Raw genomic sequence first — 22,313 nt, 5'->3', positions numbered from 1 at the left:
CTGGGAATGCTCCTTACATATTTTGTCTGCAAGGCATGACCCATAAAGAATTACAGGCAATTTTACTATGTCAAGTACTGCACTCCATGGAGAAAGAGGTAATGATAATTTCCTAGCACTGCTTTCAACAGCTTAGCTCTTGAGCAATCTTCTTTGTAATTAACAACCTGGAGTTTCTCCTTAGGCTTATGAAGCTATCTGAACTCTAATCTTTCATGTCTAATTTGACCACTAATCAGTACACCGTTGGGTGTAAGAGGGAAAAGGAGCACTATCCATTGTGTTTTGGGGTTTCCTGGCAAAAATAAAGAACTGATATGACTAGTCTACCCAACTTCAAGTGATTTCTGTTAGGAATCCTAGTGGAAAGATTTATGTTCCTCAGGCCAAAAGTGAGATGCCTAAGCATTCCTCTTGTCTTAGTATTTCTTACTGGCTTAGTACAGCTGGTTCCACTCAGCTTGCTGGCTTCTGCAGATCATACAGGCAAATTCTTACCTCTCTCGGCATTTCTTCATGGACTGTAGGCACACAAATTGATGCTGAAGCTTCTACCAAGCAACAAACAGACCTGAAAGTTAAACACTGTAAAACTGAGCCAAATTTCCCGTGGATTAGCCTCCAAGCATATTCACATTTTTGTATATTTATTACTTATGTCTATAATTGAAAATATTTGTAATTTTATGTAAACATATATATGTATAACTATTTAGGAGGATCTTCTACTTCCTTATATCAAAAATAATCAAGTCCTGATAACAAATCACTAGGCCTATGTCAACCACTTTTTATTTACTTATTTTTTTATCTGCCATAGTGAGGTCCAGACTACAATCCTGTGCTTTTTGGTGGAAACCATTTTGTGTTAGAAGACTGTCATTGAGAAGGTTTTGAAACTGTAATACTGCTTTACTGTTGACTCAAAAAAATAAATAAAGGTCTCTGGGATGGATCTCTAAAGCTTTACTTTCTTTTTGTGCATTATGGACACATGCTTAAAAGTCATATCTTTTTAAAAGGTGGTATTCTGCAGAAGAGCTCTTCCTCTTCCACCTTCTGACCTCTGTTCTCTCAAGCATTCTACTTTTTAAAAGGTGGTATTCTGCAGAAGAGCTCTTCCTCTTCCACCTTCTGACCTCTGTTCTCTCAAGCATTGGGCCATATGCATTCAAGCTTCTGTGGTTTCAAGTTAGTAATCATACTAAAGCAGGTAGCAGTGTATTTCATGTAGTTTATTGGAGTTTGAAATTAAAAGCAGCTTTTAAAAAAGTATTTTCCATTTTGAGTAAATCACACCAATAGGTGTGCTATCCCTTTGGTACTGTTTATGACCTCACTGCTGCTACAGAGCTAGTAGATGCCAACTGAAACCCAAATAGATCTGTTCTTTATAGATTCAACTGAGAGTAGCGCTTGCCTAACTTTATCCTCAATACACAGCTAAGACTTATTTTCTATAAATGGTTTGTCTAGAATCTGAAATTAAATATACCATGTTATATTTTTCAATAGCTCATAAGGGGAAGTAACTTCCAAAAGCTGGCACTGCAGTTTGGTGATAGTGAAAAGAACAATTGTTCACTTTGTGTATGTTTAGTTTATGTTAAACTGTTGTTTCTGTTCAGAGGTAATAAATGTGACTCCCTGTCAGATAATGCCTCAATATCTGCATTGATACTGTTAGTGATTATAGCTTAGAGCTTAGTGTCAGAAAGAAATTCAGATCATTCTTAGACGAGAACTTTTAACAGCTGTCTGTAAGACAACATGTTACCACAAGGACACATTGTGAAGATCAGAAAGGGAGCGAGGACATGCACTTATCTTAGTTTTTTCTAAAAGTGAACCACAGTCATATACTACTACTGATTCCCAAAGGAATAACGGGCAGAATATTCTTGAAGCCTGCCTTATTCTTTCTTAAGCTGTCAACAAGTAAATCAAATACATAAATCCTTTACATGAATGCCAAGTAATTTAAAAAAAAAATGTTTAGAATTTCAGGTTTTGATCATGAAAAAACTAATATATGTAGCTATCTTTACGTATGTATTATCATTTCAGTAGAACAATGTCCGTCTAGGTGACTGCAGAACTAGCTCTCAGATGTTAGTTGGAAACACCTCTGGATCCATGTGATCCATCACTTCCACAGGTAGGATGCAAGTTTGTGGAAGACCAAACAGCTTATTTTTTATAAAAACCCCAAATGTTCTGGGAATTTAAGTCCCATTTTAAAATATCTGAGTGGTAAGGTAACAGGAGGTAGATCCCATCTCACTAGACAGCACCTGAAAACTTTTGCCAAGTTACATAATGCTTGGGAACATGGAAGCTTTCAGATTCTACTGAACAATCTAATGTAATGAAAAATCAGTATCTGAGATTTAAAAGCATAAAAATAAATAGAAGAAAAAAGTTGATAAGAATAGGTCACACGGAAGCTGAAAATCTAAAATTAAATATTTAATTAGAACTCTGATTTTGTTTTCAAGGTAAGTGGCATTGCACAGGCTATATTACAATCTTTTATAGTTTTGGGGGTTTTTTTTGCCAAAGAGAATACTCTTTAACAGGCCACTTTAATATTAATACATGTGTAATAGGATCAGAACTGAAAATCAGCTAAAGATGGTAAATTTTACATTATTGGGAAAATTACAATTTTTTTTGTATTGTAAAAACATTTATTTTTAACAATTTACCTACATTAATCAAAAAAGTACAGCATATTTAATAATTTTACAAATTCTTCATAAAAAATATATCTCTGTACAAAAAGTTCTTTTGCACCTACTTCATATCACAGCAGCATGTAGTGAAATGGCAGAATGAAATACTGGGAATGAAAATTAGATTGACTTGATCGTAATGCCAGCGTTTTTCCCCAACCCCCCACCCTTATCCTCCCACCTTTTTTTTTTTTTTCCTTTAATAACAGCTTTTCTTTGTTTACAAAATATTTTACACAAGAAAAAAAATTATTGCAGCTAGCCTGGAGAAAGGCAAGATGTGTGATACAAGCAGCAGTTTTCAACAGCTTTGAAGCACATAACCTGTTTTTTTTAAAAAAACAAATATATAGCATGTATTATTAGCCCATCATAATGATCTGGTCAACACTGGGGGAAAAGTCTTCTGCATATATCTCATAAAGCAGATTTCCTGGCTGCCATTACCTGGCCACTGCACAACATTTTAAGTCTTATCCTGATGAAGCACCATTTATAAGTGCATGCATGCACAGCTCTCTGTAAAATATCTTCAGGAGAAAGAAATCCAACCTGGACAGAAGACTCAAACATAGCAGAGAAGGAGAGGCATTTGAAGGATGTGGTTAGAACTGATAAAACTACAAGAGCTTTGTTTTACTTAGGTTCCACTCTGAAGCTCCTGTTTAACCAATACTCCAAACAAACATCTTAGGATAATTTGTCATTGTACCCGAATTTTGAGTGTCCCTGATCAAACACCACTCAGGATAAACACTCTTTACATAACCTTCCCAAAATGAACCACTGGATAAGGGATTCACAGGATCTGGGCTCTCTGACACAAAAGATCAAATAATTTAACTATTCTCTTTTCTGGGACCTTTCCTCCAGCGCACTCCATGGTGGTCATGGTGAGACAGGCCACTGAAGAATACACTGTAAGGGCAGGAGTAGAAAGTATCAATAATGGCTGCTTCGCTTGTTTTCAATACTCCAAATTTTTTCTGCCACTGCCACCACAGAAAAACTTCCAGAGCATGAATGTCAATTTTGAATACCTGTCAAAACCGTAAATCACTCAACGGCTTTGCTCCCTGTCCCACTGTTCCTATGGAAGCTCTTACGTAAGGACTTCCTCTACATGGGGGAGGATCAGGACAACAGCTTTGATCTGATGACTTTGTTCTTTCTCAGAAAACATGAAGGGCTGTCAGATGTGACAGACAAATGAATCTTACTGCACAAAAACCTCAGAAACAAGCAAAAAAGAAAGCCAAAAACAACTAACAAAATGAACAAGGAACTGACTGGAAAGGATTATTTATTAAATTTTCTTCAGAGTTTCTTGCTCATATGAAGAATATAACAGCTGGAGGCCCTACAATACTGTATTATATTGCTGGTATTTTTCATCTAACAGACGTAGAGTTGTTAAGCTGACCAAGGGTTACCTGTGAAATTATCTGTCTGTTCTGCAGCATTAGCTGAAAAACCTGTTATTGGGCTTACGTTACCTTTTTGGTTTATGTATAACAGCCAGACCTACACACATATGGAGTTCAGAAACATTTTTCTACAGTTTTTGATAGCAACTGGACATTAGGACAGTTTGAAATTTAGAAAACTAAAACAAAACAACAAAAAACAACCCTGATTTTTTTTAAAAAACAAAGCGACCTTCCTGGCTTCTGAGCTCAATGTGTATGACTAAAATCAGATTTTGCTTCATTATTTCCTGTAATTTCCAGATCTTAAAACTCAGTTTAATTAATCTGCCCAATGGCATTCTTTCTTTCTTTGTCTGTTTTCATTCAATAAAACCTCTAATTCTAAGCAAATATTAATGATTTACTTAACCATTCATATTTACAGTTGTCAAACTTTCTCTATCAAACTGTGGAAGTACAAAAGCAGTAAGCAGTGTGTTTAAAAAAATCTGAAAAGAAACAGAAAACAAAGATAGTTGAATACTTCCCTGTTCAAAGTAGAAACTGAGTGACAGATTGTTATAGACAATTTTCACTGGGTTTACATATGCTACTGTAATGTGTTTTAGTTCCATGTAACATCAGAAAATGATGTCATATTACAGGAAAAAATGGAAAAAAATGCAAAAGGGAAGACTGTATTATGAGCACAGGCTCACAGGCTTTATGAGCTATCTAAAATAAATTACTATTCACATTTGTACATGGCAAGCAGCAATAGCTGCTAACCCCCCTGCTGTTAAACAGTATGATACTGACAATGGTGTTTGATGACTGATTTCAGAAGAAAACAATACTGGCAATGAAAATTTCTTAGAAATGGGCTCTTCTTCTGGCTGAAAGTCTCCAGTGACTTGTAATCATGTTTACAAAGAAATTTAGTCAAAAATTGACAAAATAAATGTTCTCCTCTATCGCACAATTTTTTTACCGGTGCTAACCATGGGCTCATAATTTAATATTCCATCTAAATTTATTGTATAATGTTTTGCTTGGCAAAGAGTAAGTGAATGTCTATATACAATGGACAGTGTGTAGAAACCCTGTATATTTTTACCAGTATCTTACTCAGTCAGCCATAACACTCTAGTGCAAAAAAATTGTGCATTAACATTTTGCAATATAACGGCTGATTGGGAAATTGGCAAACCGCCCTATGTATGAGATACACTATAAGTTTCTTTAATTTTAGCAAGATTTCAATGGTAAAGCATTTGCAGGTGTATGCAACCTCAAGGAAGGTTGTCTTCTCCTTCAAGAGAGCTTTATTTCTTCAGAATATTCCTGGGGAAAATCTGTGGTGCTATCATTTGTCACAGTACTCAAAGGATTTATCCAAGTGCCCAGAAGTATGCATTGAAAGGCATCCAGCCACATACAAATATGAAAGTCTGAGGCATTAAATATGACAAAGTGGCATGACTCAGCAGTCTTCCTTAAAGTGTGCCTTGATTTGAAGCAGATGCAGCCAGGCATTTTGATCCACCCTTAAGATGAAAAAATATTCTTTGTCTGATCCCCAGAAGACTGACATGTTTTTACCAGAAAATTTAGCTGCATGTAGACTGACAGAAGATGTTAAAGATTACAGCAGCAAAGCCAAGAGAAGAAGGGAAACTGGTATATGGCACCAAAGGAATTACTGCTTGTCCATCAGAGGTATGGCTATGAATCAGTCATATTGGGCACTGAAGGCTATACCACTGTACAAACTGTGTTCAGAGTTGTATCAAACCTCACAGCCTTTGCCTCTGTGGGTTTTAAGTTTGTGTCATACATAGGATTCTCAAATGAAGCCTGTCCATTACTGTTTTCATGTCCAGCATACCCATTGTACTGTACTTTTGGTCTTGTTCTGGGAAAAAAAAACAAACAAGAAATAATCATTAGTAACCCTTAAAAATAAACATACTATAGCTATTGCAAATTTCATCTATAATGTTTCCACCTTGTGCACACAAGTTGCATGACTCTGTCTAAAAGTGATAAAAAGAGACTCATAAAGCATGCTGCAGGGGCTTAAAAAGTAACAGAAATCTATCTGGAAGTTATTTTTCTTAGCGTGAAGAGAATAAAACAAATTCCTAATGGGTAAATTGATGCTACAAAGCATAGACATAATGTGGGCAAAATATAGGTTTGCATTATCCTTTATAAAAACGTGGAAAAAATTACAATTTCATAGCTTGTGTTAGTGCCAAAATTGGCAGCCAAATGTAAAGCAATGTGCAACAAATGTACAAACAAAAGTAAAGTTGGAAGTGATAACATTTTAAGTATTTTCTTTCAGTAGTAACAATTACAGTATTTTCTGATGACATTTTCAGTTTTACGTTGCTAGTCTGACCATAAAATAAACTTTACACAGAGTGGAAACACTTATTCCAGCTTTAATAAATTAACATCTTACCAATTTCCAACTATATATCCTTGTCTTTCTGAAGTATTGATATTCATGTCAAAAATATAGTAGCATCTTTAATTGGTGAATTTATTTTGATCACCATCAAGCATATTCTAACTAACTTTACTGGACATTTGTGATTTTACCCACACTAATTTTACGGTATATGTAGGAAGGCAACTGGACCATCTGTGCAAATGTTCTGATGAAGATCAATACAAATTGTCAATTTAAATTACTTGAATGGAGTAGATGACAAGGTGTACATAGAAAAATGAGAGTGAGTGGCTCCTAATTCATCCTTTCAGTAGCACCTTGGCATTTAGATGAGATAAACAAGACAATCACAGACTTTATTGACTTAGATGTTTTTGAGCAAACATAGACGAAGTGGTTTAGTAATTTGCTGCTATCAGATCTTTACTACCTTTCCAGAGCAGAAAGTTAGCATTGCACCACTGAACTGTTGTAACAGGTCTCCTGGGTACTACTAAATCTAAGTCAATGCAAAGTCAGCTAGCATAGCTTCAATCAGGCAACTTGCACTGACATAGCAAGCATCCAGAACGTTGTACTGCTAGTGGTAGTAAACTTCAGAGATTTCTGTTCAGTTCTCTAGTCAGTAATTTCAGTTATTCCAGATAGATCTGCCATAGCACACCTGCTTACAACCATAAATATTTCTAACAATACAATCTGATAAATACTGTGACAGATACTTTATCTGTCCAAACATATGTAATCAAATCCTGACTAACAGTCACATAACTTTTGACATTTGAATATCAAAGGATACAAAAAATTATCTTTCAGTAACCACTCTTCTATTTTGGATAGTGTTTTACCACCACAAATAACCTATCAAAACTTCAAGGATGTTCACATTTTTATACAAAGTTCCATTAGAATATATTAAGCCAATAATTAAATGAAAAATAAAACAGAATTGTGCAGACTTAATGATAGATCCGGTAAAACTGTATTCTCTTGTATTATAATTCACTACTTTAACCTTAAACCTCTTAGCATCTAAAAGTATATAAACAAATATATAAGGGACATTCAGTATATAGTTTTACATATGTAATTGAAATAGAGCAAGTAAGTCAATGAAGGAGTGCAAAATGTAGACACCTGGTTGCTTAATACATGTAATTAGAAAAGAATCTCATGGTAAAACTTCAGGAAAGCATTCTTGAATATCAAATTCTTTTTTAGAAAGTTATTCTGGTTTAGGAAAATTATCACTGGAAAGATGTCAGTAATGGAAACTGACAACCTACCAATAATTTGTCACTCATAATTTTTTTTTTTTTTTGCATATTTTCATTTTAGAAGTAACAAACCGTGCTTAGAAATCTTAACTAGGAGCTTTCCTAAGTGTAGGTAATTAAATATATTTTAATTTTGTTTAGAAACACTGAGATGCTATCTTCATTCCTGAAGCAACCCTCATCTTTCAGATAAAAGGTGCATAAACCGTGTAAAAAAGGTTTAACAACCGTGGTTCTAACTAGGTAATACTAATCTGACATAGGCACAGCAGAAACATCCGTAAAATTGTCCCCTAAGAAGACCTTCAAATTCCCTGATATAGAGGGTCTCTAGGGGCACAACATCATGGTAAAAATTTCATGTTGTTATTCTGGTTGTTAATTTCAAAAAAGCCCCTTCAAGTGTCACAGATTCGGTTCTCTTTCCTTTGGAGCATCCCTTGTTTTGAAGAGAATAAAGGTGACCTACAGTTACTTTACATCAATAATCAACTTGTCAATTTTCTGATGAAAATATGATACCGATAACTCCTCTAAAAACTGTGGTTTAACAGACTAAATAGTTTGAAAATACAAAAAAAGGAAGAATATTCTTTGAAAGGCTAAGTTATGAGTAACAGCTCCTTTTTCAAATATCTAATGCATTTAAATTAGATTAAGGTAGGCAGAACTGCAATGCTGCATCAGCAGTACCATAAGCACTGGGATTACAGCTGCTCATAAGACTAAGTTTTATTTCTACTAAATATATATATATTTCTACTAAATAGAAAACAGAATCTCCACTGCTTATGTAGGACATAACAAACTTCATAGAATAAACCACAAATTGTACCCCTATGTCACAATACAGTTTTATTATTTTTTTCTTAATTTTGCTTCCTCTTTCTAAGAGCAAAGTTAAGTTACAGCGCTGTTCTCTTTATATTCCATCTTTTTGCCCGATCATAATGCCTGTGCTTTTATGCTGCTGTTTGGGTTCCCCGTGCTGCAGAACAGGAGCTATCTGAGAATGCTGATCTGTAGGCATCAGGAAGGCATCTTACCATACATGTTCTGAGACAGAGTTCACAGCTCTTCCTGAGCAGTTTTTTTCTACAAAAGTCTGTATTACATTTCAGGACATGTATCATTTTAACTGGAGTTCAGAAGTTCAAGCTCCACCGCAATTTCTCTTCCCCAAATGATGTAATGCAGAGATAGGTAGAAAGTCTAGTCCATCACAGGGAAATGGTGGACTTCAGTTTGTCTATGTGCTTTCTTACAATCACATAACACTCTTGGTATCATGATTATAGAACCAAAGTTTTGAAAGTGTGTTATTAAAACTCAGCATTTCTGTTAAAGGGCATTTTGCAAACTGCAAATAACACAAAGAGGTCACAGCATATTATAGCTCAATATAAAACAATAAGAATTGTTCCAGAAAGCTCTAGCCAAATAGCACTCAGAATGAACAAATGTTCAAAAGACACATAGGTATCGGCTCCTAAATCAAATTTCAGAAAAGATGGTTAGATTTATTATATTATCTAATGCCATATAAAAGTTCCATATGAGCTGAAGTGATGCCAATTCTAGTAGTATCCACTAGCTTATTCAGCACGTACTGTAAATGGTATCATTATGGGCTGTTCCCTCACGGGATTTATAGATTTTTCAGCTTGTGTAATTAATACTCATAAGCATTTTGAAAGAAGCAGCATACATTCAATTTAATAAAGCACTACCATGAAAAAATAAAACGTGACGTGAGATTTCAATCTGATTCAGTCTTAACGAACCAAGAAGGTTGATAGGTCTTTGCTATTTACACAGTGACTAATTTTTCTAATTGTTCACCATTAAGAACTGCCCTGCACTGAATCCCTTCATGGGAATATTTAGAAATATTTGTCTTTCTAAAGTAACGATATTCTTGAAAGCTTAGCATTATGTTCTCCAGTTACACTTACTTATCAAAATTAAAAAAAAAAGCTTTATATGTAAAACATGTATATGAATAAGTAACATTTACAATACCTGTGTTTGTAGAGGTAAAATGCAAACCCTGATAATATTAGAGCAAAGAATGGTACCAGGATGGCAGCTGCAACAGAACTGCTGTTTGTACCATAATAGTGATTTGAAAGGTCTGTGTCTGCACTCAAAGGACCTGAAATGAAAAAAAAAAAAAAAAAGGCACAAATAAAATTCCCAGGTTTCCTATCTCACAGTTCTCTTTTTATTCAAAAATGAAGAAAAATGGTAATTGTGTCTTGATAAAATAATTCTATTCAAAACCATGAAATAAATAGCATGAGTATCATAAATCATGATAATACTAATTAATAATGTATCAATAACTATCAAAATTATTTTATGAGAGTATTCAGCAAATAAAAGAATTATGAACTACATCTCTCATAAGCCTCTAATTTAATGGAGTTAAGCCATAAACATCCTGAAAAAAAAAAATAACACTGCAAAAATATTCTATGCCTGCAGTCTTAATATTCAGCTTAGAATATTAAGAACAAGCTATGTGTGACCACATCAAACATGAAAAAGGAAGAGAAAATTGAGATACTGCAATAAACCACAATGATTCTGCTTAGCTCAATAGCACTCCCAAGGCTGTGCACCTGTGTGCATGTCCTGGCTGCTTTGCAAACCCCTTTTACAGGTGAGACATGAGCATGTTTTAGAGCCTTTGCCAGCAGGGTTTGCACTGGGATAAAACTGAGGTGCAGGGGATACAAAGGCAATCACGGAAGACATGGCCTTGCTGGGCTCCTGTTGTGGACAAGAAGATAACCTGGACTGTAAAGGATTTTGCAGAATTCATTTTCCCATCAGTATAAAGAAAGACATTGTTAATGATGGTCAACTTGACAATTCAGATTGTGCAGGATAGAAATAATTTTATAGTGAAAAATACAGAAAACTTTAATAGAAAAAAAATAATATTTTGAGACCCAACTCCATGTTGCCAGTTTGAATTCACAGCTCTTCAGAGAGCAATATATAGATACTATCCAAGGAGGAGAGACCAGGACAGAGGAAAGTACAGCAAGGATGGGGCTAGGACAGACATCTGGACTTGCTATTCTGGAATATTTTTGCTGATGCTAGTAAAGAAGAAGAAAAGACCCTGTATTTACCATTCAGAAATGCTACAGCCCACCAGTACATACTTTCTCAAACCACTACTACCTTATTGATGGCAACAGCATCAGTCTTTTCAGGACTCTAGCACAAACCAGTTATATTGCAGAGGCACAGCCATTGCACTGTTTTCAGCAGCCTGCTCAAATATCCAAGTTGCAAAACTGAGAAAGAAGCAAACAATTCTATGATTTCTTGCAGTTCAAGCTCAAAGCAAAAATGGAACGAGGTAAATTTTTGTTCTGTTAGGTATTTTTAAACCTTAGGTGGTTTACATCTAAAAGATGTTTTAAAAGGGAAGGCTCCAGGGAGACCTTATAGTAGCCTTCCAGTACCTCAAGGGGGCCTACAATAAAGCTGGAGAGGGATGTTTTTTACAAGGACATGTAGCAACAGGGCAAAGGGTAGTGATTTTAACCTGAAAGAGGGTAGATTTAGATTAGCTATTAGGAAGAAATTCTTTACTGTGAGGCTTGTGAGGCAGTGGCACAGGTTGCCCAGAGAAGCTGTGGATGCCCCATCCGTGGAAATGTTTAATGCCAGGTTGGATGGGACTTTGAGCAACCTGGTCTAGTGGAAGGTGTCCCTGCCCATGGCAGGGGGCTGGAACTAGATGTTCTTTAAGGTCTCTTCCAACCCAAACCATTCTATGATTCTATGTTTCAATTGTTAATATTATAACACTTTTTCTGCAATTTGTTTTACAAAACATATTGAATTCTAGGAAGTAATTAAGTTCCCTTTGAAATGAAGACAGCCCCCCTTCCCCCCCCCCCCCCCCCCCCAGGTATTTCAGAATTGCCAGATTTGATCACTAAACATGACAACATACTGTACTTCAACGTATTTTACCACCATGATGTTCTCTGGAAACATTTAAAACCCACCAGGACACGAGACTGTGTGACCTGTTCTAGGTGAACCTGCTTTATCAGGGGGTTGGACTAGATGATCTCCAGGGGTTCCTTCTAACCCTGACCATTCTGTAATTCTGTGATTTCAGACTTCTGTATATTTCTCTGAAAATCTTTTCAAATTAATAAACCTACTATTGTGGTAGAGGGATCATGTTATTAGTTTTATCACACTATTGTGCAGTATCTTAATTACATTGAACTGTTTTAGAGTAGAACCAGTGTATTATAAGAATATTTGGAGTTTAGTAACCCAGTATCTGTCCCAAGACTCAAGGTGTGGAACGCCTGTTAGCATAATTATATGTATTTGTATTGTATGGCACATGTACTAGACATTCTCCAAGCAAATTAAATTAAATACAGATAGAATCAAGTAGTTACCACAGTTAAGAAAAGTTTAAGAAATGTTAATTGATATGCTCCTTTGAATTTTTTATTGGATAGAAGAAGTGATAGAAGTTTAAAAAGCTGCATGCAGTTATCACTGCCTTCATCCTTTACTATCAAAAATCCCCAGCTGTTTTTCCAATTATTTGGAGTAATTAATAAAAAATATGGCAATGATCAAATTCATTGTAGTCATCTTGTATCAGAAAAAAACTGGAATTGATATTCCAATTATTATTTAAAATTCCAGCCAAGTACCAAAACAAACAGAAATATTTATGGCCAACAAACTTAATTTATATCTCAAAACTATTATCATGGCACATATGATATATACATTTTAATGTATCTGTTTGAAGTAGCAGAAAAATTATAAAATATCTAACCAGAATTCAGCTAAAAGAAAACAACGGTTTGAAATTGACAATAAGCAATTCTTGGTATGGAATTTTTAAAAATGTTACAATTTTTTTCTGTGTAACTCAATATTTAAAACTAGGCAGAAACTTACATTTAGATAATCTATATAGTTATGTCTTCGATAACTGACTCATATTTAATATTTAGTACCCAACACTCCTATTGGAGATAACTGAATATTCTATATCACTACAGTTTTTTAAAAAAACACATTTAGGGTAACCAAGCTTGACATTTTTAAAAGAAGTTTATAGCCTTTAATTGGCATCAGAGGAGTGTTGATCAGGTCTGGACTGTGCATTAGGTGTTCTTTTCATTGTTGAAGAGAAAATTTGCTGCAGTTTTGGGTAATTTGAATTTTATTCATGTATGAAACTCAGTATAGCTTCATCACAATCTGGTCTACTTATACAATCAAATTCAGAGCTTCTTGTGATTAACATACCCTGATGTGAACTTTGTATATCTTCTGACAGCATTATCATGATGAGAAATAGGTAAACCTATTTTATTGCTCTAAATTAGATATTAATTACTATCACAGCAACAAACAGAAAAGTGGACATATCTGCATGCTAATAGACAAAAAAAAATATATCCAAAGGATAGTTTGGTTTCCTTTTAATTAAAAAAGCTATACTTTGTCACTGGTCAACATGTTATTAATAGAGAGATATTCAGTAAGATTGTAAATGGTTTTTAAACATTTCACAGAATAACAGGGGTTCCTTTACCCTCCTAAAACAAGCAGCAGTGAGGTGAAGTTCAAATTCCGGTAATACACAATGAAGTCATTATTGTGCAGGCTGTGTACTTCTACCTTTTAGGTGGTTACTGAGTTTTCCCCTTTATACATGCTAGAAATTAGTATTTTTTAATAAGAAAATATTCATTAAGAGCATTTCCTTATCACTGTTTGGAGTTTTCAAATGCATTCTCCCTGTTAACTCCTAGCCCAGGGTTTCAATTGTCTCACATCAGTACAGCATAGCTGTTTTACTAAGTGTTGAAGTGGAAGAAAGTGTGACAGCGAAAGCCATGCAAAATAAGAAAAGCAGAATTACAGATAAAAGAGTAATTCCTGAGACAAGGATGGTTAGCAGCTCAAGGATTTAAGAGAAATAATACCAACATGGAAAGCAAGTCAGCAGCTTCCAAGGAACAGCACAGGCTGGAATTTTTTCACTTGACTGATAACTGCTGGATAGCAAAAATTCTTTGGGTGTCTCAATGGGTGTGAGCAGTGTGTTAATATGGAGTCTCACAGCCCATTTGTCCTATCTACTTGTGCGTCAGCTAATGCAGAACTGTTTTGCATTCTGAAGCTGTGAGTATCCTGTTTAGATGTAGAGTTTCTTCATGATTGATGAAAGCTGTGCAAAATGATCTGGAGAGAAAGTATGACACCTTTACAGAATGAAAGTTAAAATTAACGTGTTATGATGTTCAGTGCTTTTAAGAATTGATCAGATCAAAGCCATTGATCTAATATATCACAAATGCAAAATAATTATTCATATTTCATATTTCTTTTCAATATTTTTTATCTCAATCTAGACAAGCTAAAAAGTACTTCGAAGAATAAAAAGGAAAGAGAAGTGGATCATTGTATTTCCCCAGAGGAAATAAAGATCAGAAAATAATAATTTGGTGAAGTAAGTTTCTCTTCTCACAAAGCCACCTTTTCATACACCTTTAGGGGACAGTCCAGACTGGAATGAACAAGGCTGAGATCTTAGAATAAACATCTTCTAGGACTGTAGTGGTGAGGCACAGATATCCAGCAATTACAGAAACTGAACCTAGCTGCAGAGTTGCAGCCTTTAGAGACTAAGTTATTAAAACATAACAAAACAAACAAAAAGCCTCCAGCAATGACCGATTACTTGGCAAAACAGGTTAAATAATCTGGTGTCATAATGTGAGCCCCTTAAGCAGGCTCAGATACAGTTCTAACTCTTTTGGCAGACTGGTAACAGAGATCTCTTTGCCCTTGGGGTTATTCTCTAAGGCTACAAGCAAACAGAATTGCTTCTGAAAGAGGATAAACAGTACTTAAAAACAAAAAAGTTCTTTCTGTTTTCATGTCATTAAGTTCCAAGGCAGCATATACACTAAGCCTGGTCTTTCTCTAGTATTGTGTGACATGGAATTCTTCATCAAATACCCAATGTCTTTCACACTTAACCGAGTATTTCTCAGTAAATTCTGTTCTTTGAAATATGCTTACAGGTGAAGAATTTCATATTACATTATGTATGCACCAGTTCATGCATAGTTTATGCATATTTCCGGTTTAGTATAAAGACAGCAAATACTTTAACTGCCTGAAGAAATGGAAATATCTTAAGTCTTCAGCTGGAGGACATATGAGATCATTACCTTAGCAGAACATTCATGAACAGAATAGATTTTAAAAACCAAGCAAGTTATCCTTGAATATAAGAGGGTATGGATAAATATTATGACCTGTGTTGGCTGAGGTTTTGCTGTTTCCTTTTAGCTGTAGGTTCTTCAGCAGAAGGAAAACAACCTACAGAACATCAGTATCTATTTAGCAATCACATAAAGAAATCTTCTAAAGGAGACAGTATGTGTATTTGTAGCAAGCTCTCTGCATGTCAAAGCTGAAGACAAGAGCCCCTCAGCCTAGGAATGCATGTGTAACTTGGACACTGGCTCCTCACTAGCCTTCGGAACAGACAAACTGAGCTCTCACATTGCAACTTTACACTGCAATATGGAGAATGTTTTCCACTACCATAGAATACACCCACTGGAGAATCTTTAATCGTCATTCTGCTTGTTCTTCATTTACCCCCATGAGTTTTTCATTTCACTGCTAAAACACATGGATCCAAATTTTGTTAGGTAGCTGGAAAACTATGGATAACTTTTTCGGCTGGGCTTAAGAAAAAAAAAAACCACAGAAACACCGCCAACTCACCTGCCGCAAACCAAGCCAACAAACCATACTCTCACTCTTTTGAGATATCATAGGCTGCTAACAGGACAGATGCTCTACCTTTACAGTGTGCTTGTCAACATCAGAAAGAAAAAGCAGCTTAGATGTTTCAGTAATAAGGTTTACACAAAAGTACATACACACTAATAATCCGTCCCACACAGTTTACTCTGAAAACTGTGTTTAGCTTCAGTAACTGGCAGTTCTTAGGCTGAGACCGAAGACTAAGGTTTCCTCACTTTGTGACTAAACATACATGGCAATTTGAGAGGTGGCCAAAATGAGCAAATCCACAGCATAACTGCTATTACAGCAGTTACTAGAGCAAAAAAAGAGAAGGGAGATTTGGCAGAACTGTAAAGGGCATTGGGTACAGCACCAACGAAACTATTGGAACCAAGGCAATTTATAAAATGTAGATGCAGTCTGCTATAGAGATATAGGTTAGACTGTCTCCTCCTCCTAGCCTAGTACTTTGCTGTATATATACCATGATTTGACCACTCTGCAATAATTCCAGGTTCCAGAAATGCAGATGTCTGCACTTGGTATTTGCCAAAAATATTTCACGATTAAATATGCCATAAGTATTATTTATATTTATGTATTTATTAGTTTTTATGAAAAAATCATTTTATGAGTAAAATAACTAGTTTTTCACCAGCTGCTGAAGCACTTGTAGTCCATAGCTGTAATATATACCTCAGTCACTCATTTCACATTCTTACAGTGACACAGAATTTCATCTAAATACATATACATTCTGCAAACATCCACCAGCCACAAGTCCTCTCCAAATCACACTACTAAAATCAGTGTTGATTCTGTTCTTTTAATTTCCTATATGATTCTGCCTGCAATTTAGACATCAGAAAAGAAAATGTCTTTGCATTGCATGACACACCTGTTACTTTCAAAAAGACATTCACAGAAAAGCAAACTTGCAATGTCATTCTCTTTAGCAGCATCCTGTAGTCATCTTATCAGGTTGCTATATTAGAAAACATGAGATAGTGAAGGTTAAGTAGAGTTAAATTGGGATCTGAACTGTTTTCAAATATGCATATTTCACTATATTTTTTATAATAGCAATAGCATGAAATAAACATGCTTACTTCAGCTAGATAGCAGAGTCATTTGTTGAATCCACTCTTGCAAGACCCAAAAATATTATACATATTAAAGCTCTATGAATGCGTTTACCTTGTCTTTGGAGCATAAATTTTCCAAAGTCTTTTCCATGTATATCACCTTGATAGGTAAAAACACCTCTTTCAAGCCCTGAGGATACCTAAAATATGTTGAAACAGAAAAAAGATTTCTATAACAAATAAATGAGAACGTTTAGCCACTTCTTTTTCTGACTTAAAGTAGATCTACGGATCCCAGATTCCCACTTTTATCCTTTAAGAACTCTCTATGCTTATACAATATTTATCATTTTAAGTGCGCAACAGTATTAAACAAAGTTTCAAAATAACACCTTCAATTACTTTAAAATATATGATATATATTGCTGGGTTTTAAAATTCTTTATCTGGCATACACATAATTGAATTAGTGTACTGATACATAAGTCCACTGAATTGTCAGATTTAAAATAATTTTTCATAGAAAACAACATGAGGCACAAAGGGGAACCATAAAGAGTAAAATAACACTCTTTTTCATCAAGATTAGATGTAATTTTATTACAGTGAACTGTTTACCAAACTAAAAAAGGACAGTATTTTTAAAGGCAAATTTCCCACTCTCATATAAGAAAACAAGGAAAAACCATGGCAAAATGAGCTCATTCACTGCAATTTCCCCTTAGAAAACTAAAAATTATAACGAGAGTGAGGCAGACATAAGATTATATACAAATTTTTGAAAAGAAAAATAATGTGTTCTCTACACTGAGGTCTAGAGTGCTGCATTCCATATTTGTAATATAAAAAATTGGAGATATTTGTATTAGGAAATCACAAATTATTTCAACCTTTAAACTCAGCAAGCATTATCCATAGCAGTCTATTTACTTACATAACCATCTAGTGCCCAGTTTTCATTTTCAAACTTGCTTACAAAAATGTCACTAGGTCCTTTAATCTGAAAAGCTTTCAAGAGCAAATGGGTTTCTTCTTTCTTGTAAACACCTATTAACATAAAGGAAGTAACATGTGCCTTTTAAATAATTTTTCAGCCACTTTGTTCAAATATCCTGTCAAAGCTAAACGTATTGCTTTAGAACTAAAATATCTTGTAGAAAACATTCTGTACTGACAAAATTTTTAATACCAGGATCTTATTTTACTGATCTTTCACCCATATCTTACTTGATAACAGGATGAAAGGTGGGTTTGTACTGTTTAATTTTATAAAGAAATGTGCAAGAATATTTTTCTTTTCGTACAGTATTTCAATAATTCTGAATACAGATAAAATTCCTTGCCTGGAATTTCCCTGAATTGGAAAAAAAAAATGCATTTTACTGATATTACAGCAGTATATTGCTATATAAATATCGATGGCGCAGTGAAAGAAAATTTGCTATTTGGCAGCCAACTACTGAAATTCTCTCTGAACCCTTGACTTTAGAAGGTACTGATAGCTCATAATCCTCTTTTGAAATACAACCGTGATCAGAGGCTAAATCAGAACTTCACAGTCAGATTTGCAGAAAGGAATGCATGATGTTGATGAAAAAGTATGCATAATTTACAAAGTTATTTAATGATCTGTGTCTACTTTATGTTATGCCATTTTCAAGACCATGTTACTTTTAAGCAGATATTAATCAGTATTGAATAATGGAGCTTTTCAATGGTACAGTTCTTAAAATGCTTATATACACTTTGTCTGCCACTTCAATATTACCTGTGAGTTCAACATATCAATACTATCCAACAGTCTGAGATTAAAAAACCCTACCTCAATATTTATTTGAAATGTAAGGGGGGAAATAGATGGGTGACCCCATATAAACTGACTGAAATCTGTGTGGACCATTACATTAGGACCTTTCCTTTTGCAAAATAAGCAGAAAAACATTTTTAGTGAAAACATAAAGTTTTTGTTTCATTTTGTGTTTGGCATAAAATAAAACAAAATTGAACAGATGAAAAATATTAAATGAACAGCTTTTTTTTAACACCAAATTCTAAACCTACCTGATAGTTTGAGCTGTATGTTGGATGCCTCAATGAATGTAGCATTCACTTTGCTGCTTGTAGTATTGAACCAATCAACAGTCAGAGTAGCAGGCTGTCTTTTTCCTAAATATTCATAAAACCCTTTCCACAGTGAATTTATAAAAAACACATCTGAGGGAACTAAATAAACGTGGGCAAAAGAGAAACAAAGAAAGGAGTAAACTACAACAAAGTAGCAATCTTTCCAGTCATATTTATGTTCTTCATTTTTTCTGTTACAGCAGCAATCCACTGTTCTAAGGAGGTATTATAGTAAAAATTTTACAACAGTAAAGACAATATATCTAATGACCTTTCCACATAATTGCCTATGTTATACTGCCCATTACTCTATGGTCTTAAATAACCTCACACTTCATAGCTTGTGTGCTTCAGTGAATGTCCTCAAGACTATGAAAAATAATGGACTCTTCCCCTAAACTCTGTAGCTTTCAAGTATGATGAAAAAGAGGAGAATAATATTCTGAAGTCAGAGATTCCTGGAAGGAGGCACTGTCTTAGACCATCCCTTTTATTTCATGAACCTACTAAAGCAGCACTGTGTGTGATTTTCAACTGAATATCAACCTGAATATTCAACTGAATTCACTGAATTCCAGATACAGTTTAGCACAAGCTTTTCATCGGTCATTTTTAGATACCACACCTTTTCTCCTTACAATATTACTGCACCTCTGAACAGTGAAGTTGCCACAGCAGGCCACATTTTTAATTTAAAATAAAGGTCTGTTTATCAGAAACTGCAGTTCAAATAATCTGAAGTAAAAATATCTATAAAATGAAGCATGAACTAAAGGAAGAAGTATATGTATTTGGGTGATTTGTTTGATGTTATTGATGTTTTTCCTCTATATAGAAAAAGTAAAGTACTTATATGTCATTAAATGTCGTGTTTAAAATATTTGGCTATATCACCAGCAGAGTAGAAAAAGTCTCTCATTCAAGAGTATGATATTAACATTAATTGAAAAGGAAACGAACAAGAGTAAAAAATTCTTAGGAGAAAATTTTATGTCAGATACATTTACAGGGTGCTACATGTCTTGAACATTTGGTTCTCCCCTATGCATTGCTACATTTCTCCCATATATTTTGCTGTTATAAAATTTGGGGAAGGCTTCCTCGAAACATGACAGTTACATTAAACAGTTCGGTTGTCTGAAAGACTCCAGTTCTCCTCCTGGCCAGGCAGCACCCAGTGTTTCCTGGCAGCTTCTGACAAGTGAAAATAGACATTTTCCACTTAATTCTAAGATCTTTCTAGCATTACAATTTGAGAAGTAAAGCTTTAAGAATCAAAATAAAACTTCATAAAAAGAACTGTTTAACCAATCATGATAGCTTGACAAAATGACAGCCTTAGCAACTATTAAACTTCACCCTTACTATCCATGACCACTACAAATGATACTTGCTAAAGAGGGATATTAGACATTTCAAACTCTTCTAATTAAACCTTTTAAAAAAATTATTATATTTTTTGCATTTTATCAAATTCTGAGCATGTGTAAAGGCAACTGTCTATGCTGAAGGTAATTTATCAGTGCAGGTACACTATGTACCTATTTTGAAAAATTTCTATGGGTGTTCCCCTGTCACCTAATCACTGATTGCAAAAATGAATAAAAAAGAAATTCAGGTCAACAATACCATATATTTCCAACAAAATTTACTGACAGGCAGTACGTATGAAAATCTGTTGATTGATTAACTGTTGACTGTCTCTTAATCATATTATTACACTTCCTAGTACATATTTCGTAAAGGTGAAGGATCATCACTTCTTCTATGTCTTTTGCCTTCTAATTATGCAAAAGCAACAAACAAACATTCAAGTTCAATGTGGCATGATTTCAAAGCATCATTAGTATGTTGTCTGTATCACCACTTGATTCCAAGGGACTGGAGACCCACTATGTGACTTTGAGGTACAACAGCTTCAAAGAATCTTAACTTTTCCTTTTCCAAAGCAAAAGTCAGTTAGGACTGGGGCTTTACACAAGGTAACTTCAACTTAATACTAAAAATCTGAAGCACTAAATTTCAATTGGTATCTCACAGCCCTTAGGATTTATATAATTTCTGCAAAAATATGAATTCTGTAAAGGTTCTTTCAGACTCTTTCCTACTTATTCCTCCTTGCTTTGCCTCTGTAGTGACCTACAGTAAATTTGAAACCTGGCATTTTAAAAATAAATTAAAATGATTGTTATCTGTCTTTGGTTTTAATTAAAATAGTGTGTCTGAAGTTATTCTCATGTTGGTGAACATATAGTGTTATTGGTATGAACCTAACAGGTACTATGTATGACTTTCATGAGGGAGCAGACACCATACTTCTTTTGTGACATTCAACATCCTCAGTATCTACTTTCTCTAACCATTCTGTCAATAAATGCTGTTAAACTTTACAATATAGTACAATTGACTCAGTATTTCCAGAATTTGTACTTGCTGCATCTGGACAGAATCAGTAGGGGAGAAAATAGATTTCTGTCTCCCCTGTCATGTGCCAAGCCCTTACAATGTCCCTGCCTTTCCCACCCACTGTGGGCCAAGGCAGAATGAGAATAATGAACTGTGTATTTTTATACTAAGACTGCACCAACTATGGATTCTCAGAACACGAGGAGAACAGGGATATCCATGGCTACTCATTAAAACAGCTTCCTAGCTATTTGTGCAAAGACTGTACAAAACAGTGAGAACCATGGGAAGCAGAGTACTGTAGTTCTTAAACTTCACGTGGATATTGTGAGAAATTGTTAGCTGCAACTTATACTCAATTATAATTTACAGTACTATAAAAAACCGGTTACTATTGCTTATGAAAACATTAACTCTGGTAAAAAAATAGAAATTCAATAAAAAATAATAATAAACATAATTTGTACTCAGATATCCAAAGGTGGGAAATCAGAACATGAACCTATTCTTTTAAAAAATCTCTAGTTTAGCCACTTTAGCTTCATTCCATTAAAAAAAAAAAAAAAAAAAAAAGCAGCAAATGGCATTCTGCCAAAAGCCAAGATAGCAAGGTAAAGAAAATGCTCCAAAATACATAGTGTTCTATACTACAGAGAATTCACGATTTTGAAAGACAAATAATAGTGCAGATTTGGGTTTTAAAAACAGCTTAAAACTTTTTCTTGTTAATTACTATCATTTGTTACCCAGTTTCAGTTCTCTGCTTACTACTATTAGAATTTTCAATCATAATATTTTTTTAATGCTTTTCAAATAGTACTTATCACAACTAGTTATAAGGAACATGATGTAGTGTGAGTTGATACTGATGTTCTGCATAATGAGTATATTTGGAGAATTGAGATATAGATAGATTAGATTAGATTAGATAGATAGATAGATAGATAGATAGATAGATAGATAGATAGATAGAT

General features: G+C 34.5%; 1 protein-coding gene across 1 annotated transcript in view; it reads right to left on the bottom strand.

The window, feature by feature from the left end:
• Window positions 1-2,517: 2,517 nt before the first annotated feature.
• Window positions 2,518-22,313, bottom strand: part of CSMD1 (CUB and Sushi multiple domains 1) — a 1,210,323-nt gene continuing 1,190,527 nt past the window's right edge. Inside the window, exons 66-70 of the mRNA XM_056344568.1 lie at window positions 18,871-19,032; window positions 17,744-17,856; window positions 16,922-17,009; window positions 9,905-10,037; window positions 2,518-6,059 (exon numbers count right to left, since the gene is read on the bottom strand). Coding sequence (XP_056200543.1) covers window positions 5,900-6,059; window positions 9,905-10,037; window positions 16,922-17,009; window positions 17,744-17,856; window positions 18,871-19,032 — 656 coding nt within the window. The 3' untranslated portion in view covers window positions 2,518-5,899. The remainder of the gene's footprint in view (window positions 6,060-9,904; window positions 10,038-16,921; window positions 17,010-17,743; window positions 17,857-18,870; window positions 19,033-22,313) is intronic.

Source organism: Falco biarmicus, chromosome 6 (genome assembly GCF_023638135.1).
Source record: "Falco biarmicus isolate bFalBia1 chromosome 6, bFalBia1.pri, whole genome shotgun sequence".
Lineage (NCBI taxonomy): Eukaryota > Metazoa > Chordata > Aves > Falconiformes > Falconidae > Falco > Falco biarmicus.
Note: the sequence above shows the minus strand (reverse complement) of the source record. Positions and strands in the feature narration are given on the sequence as shown.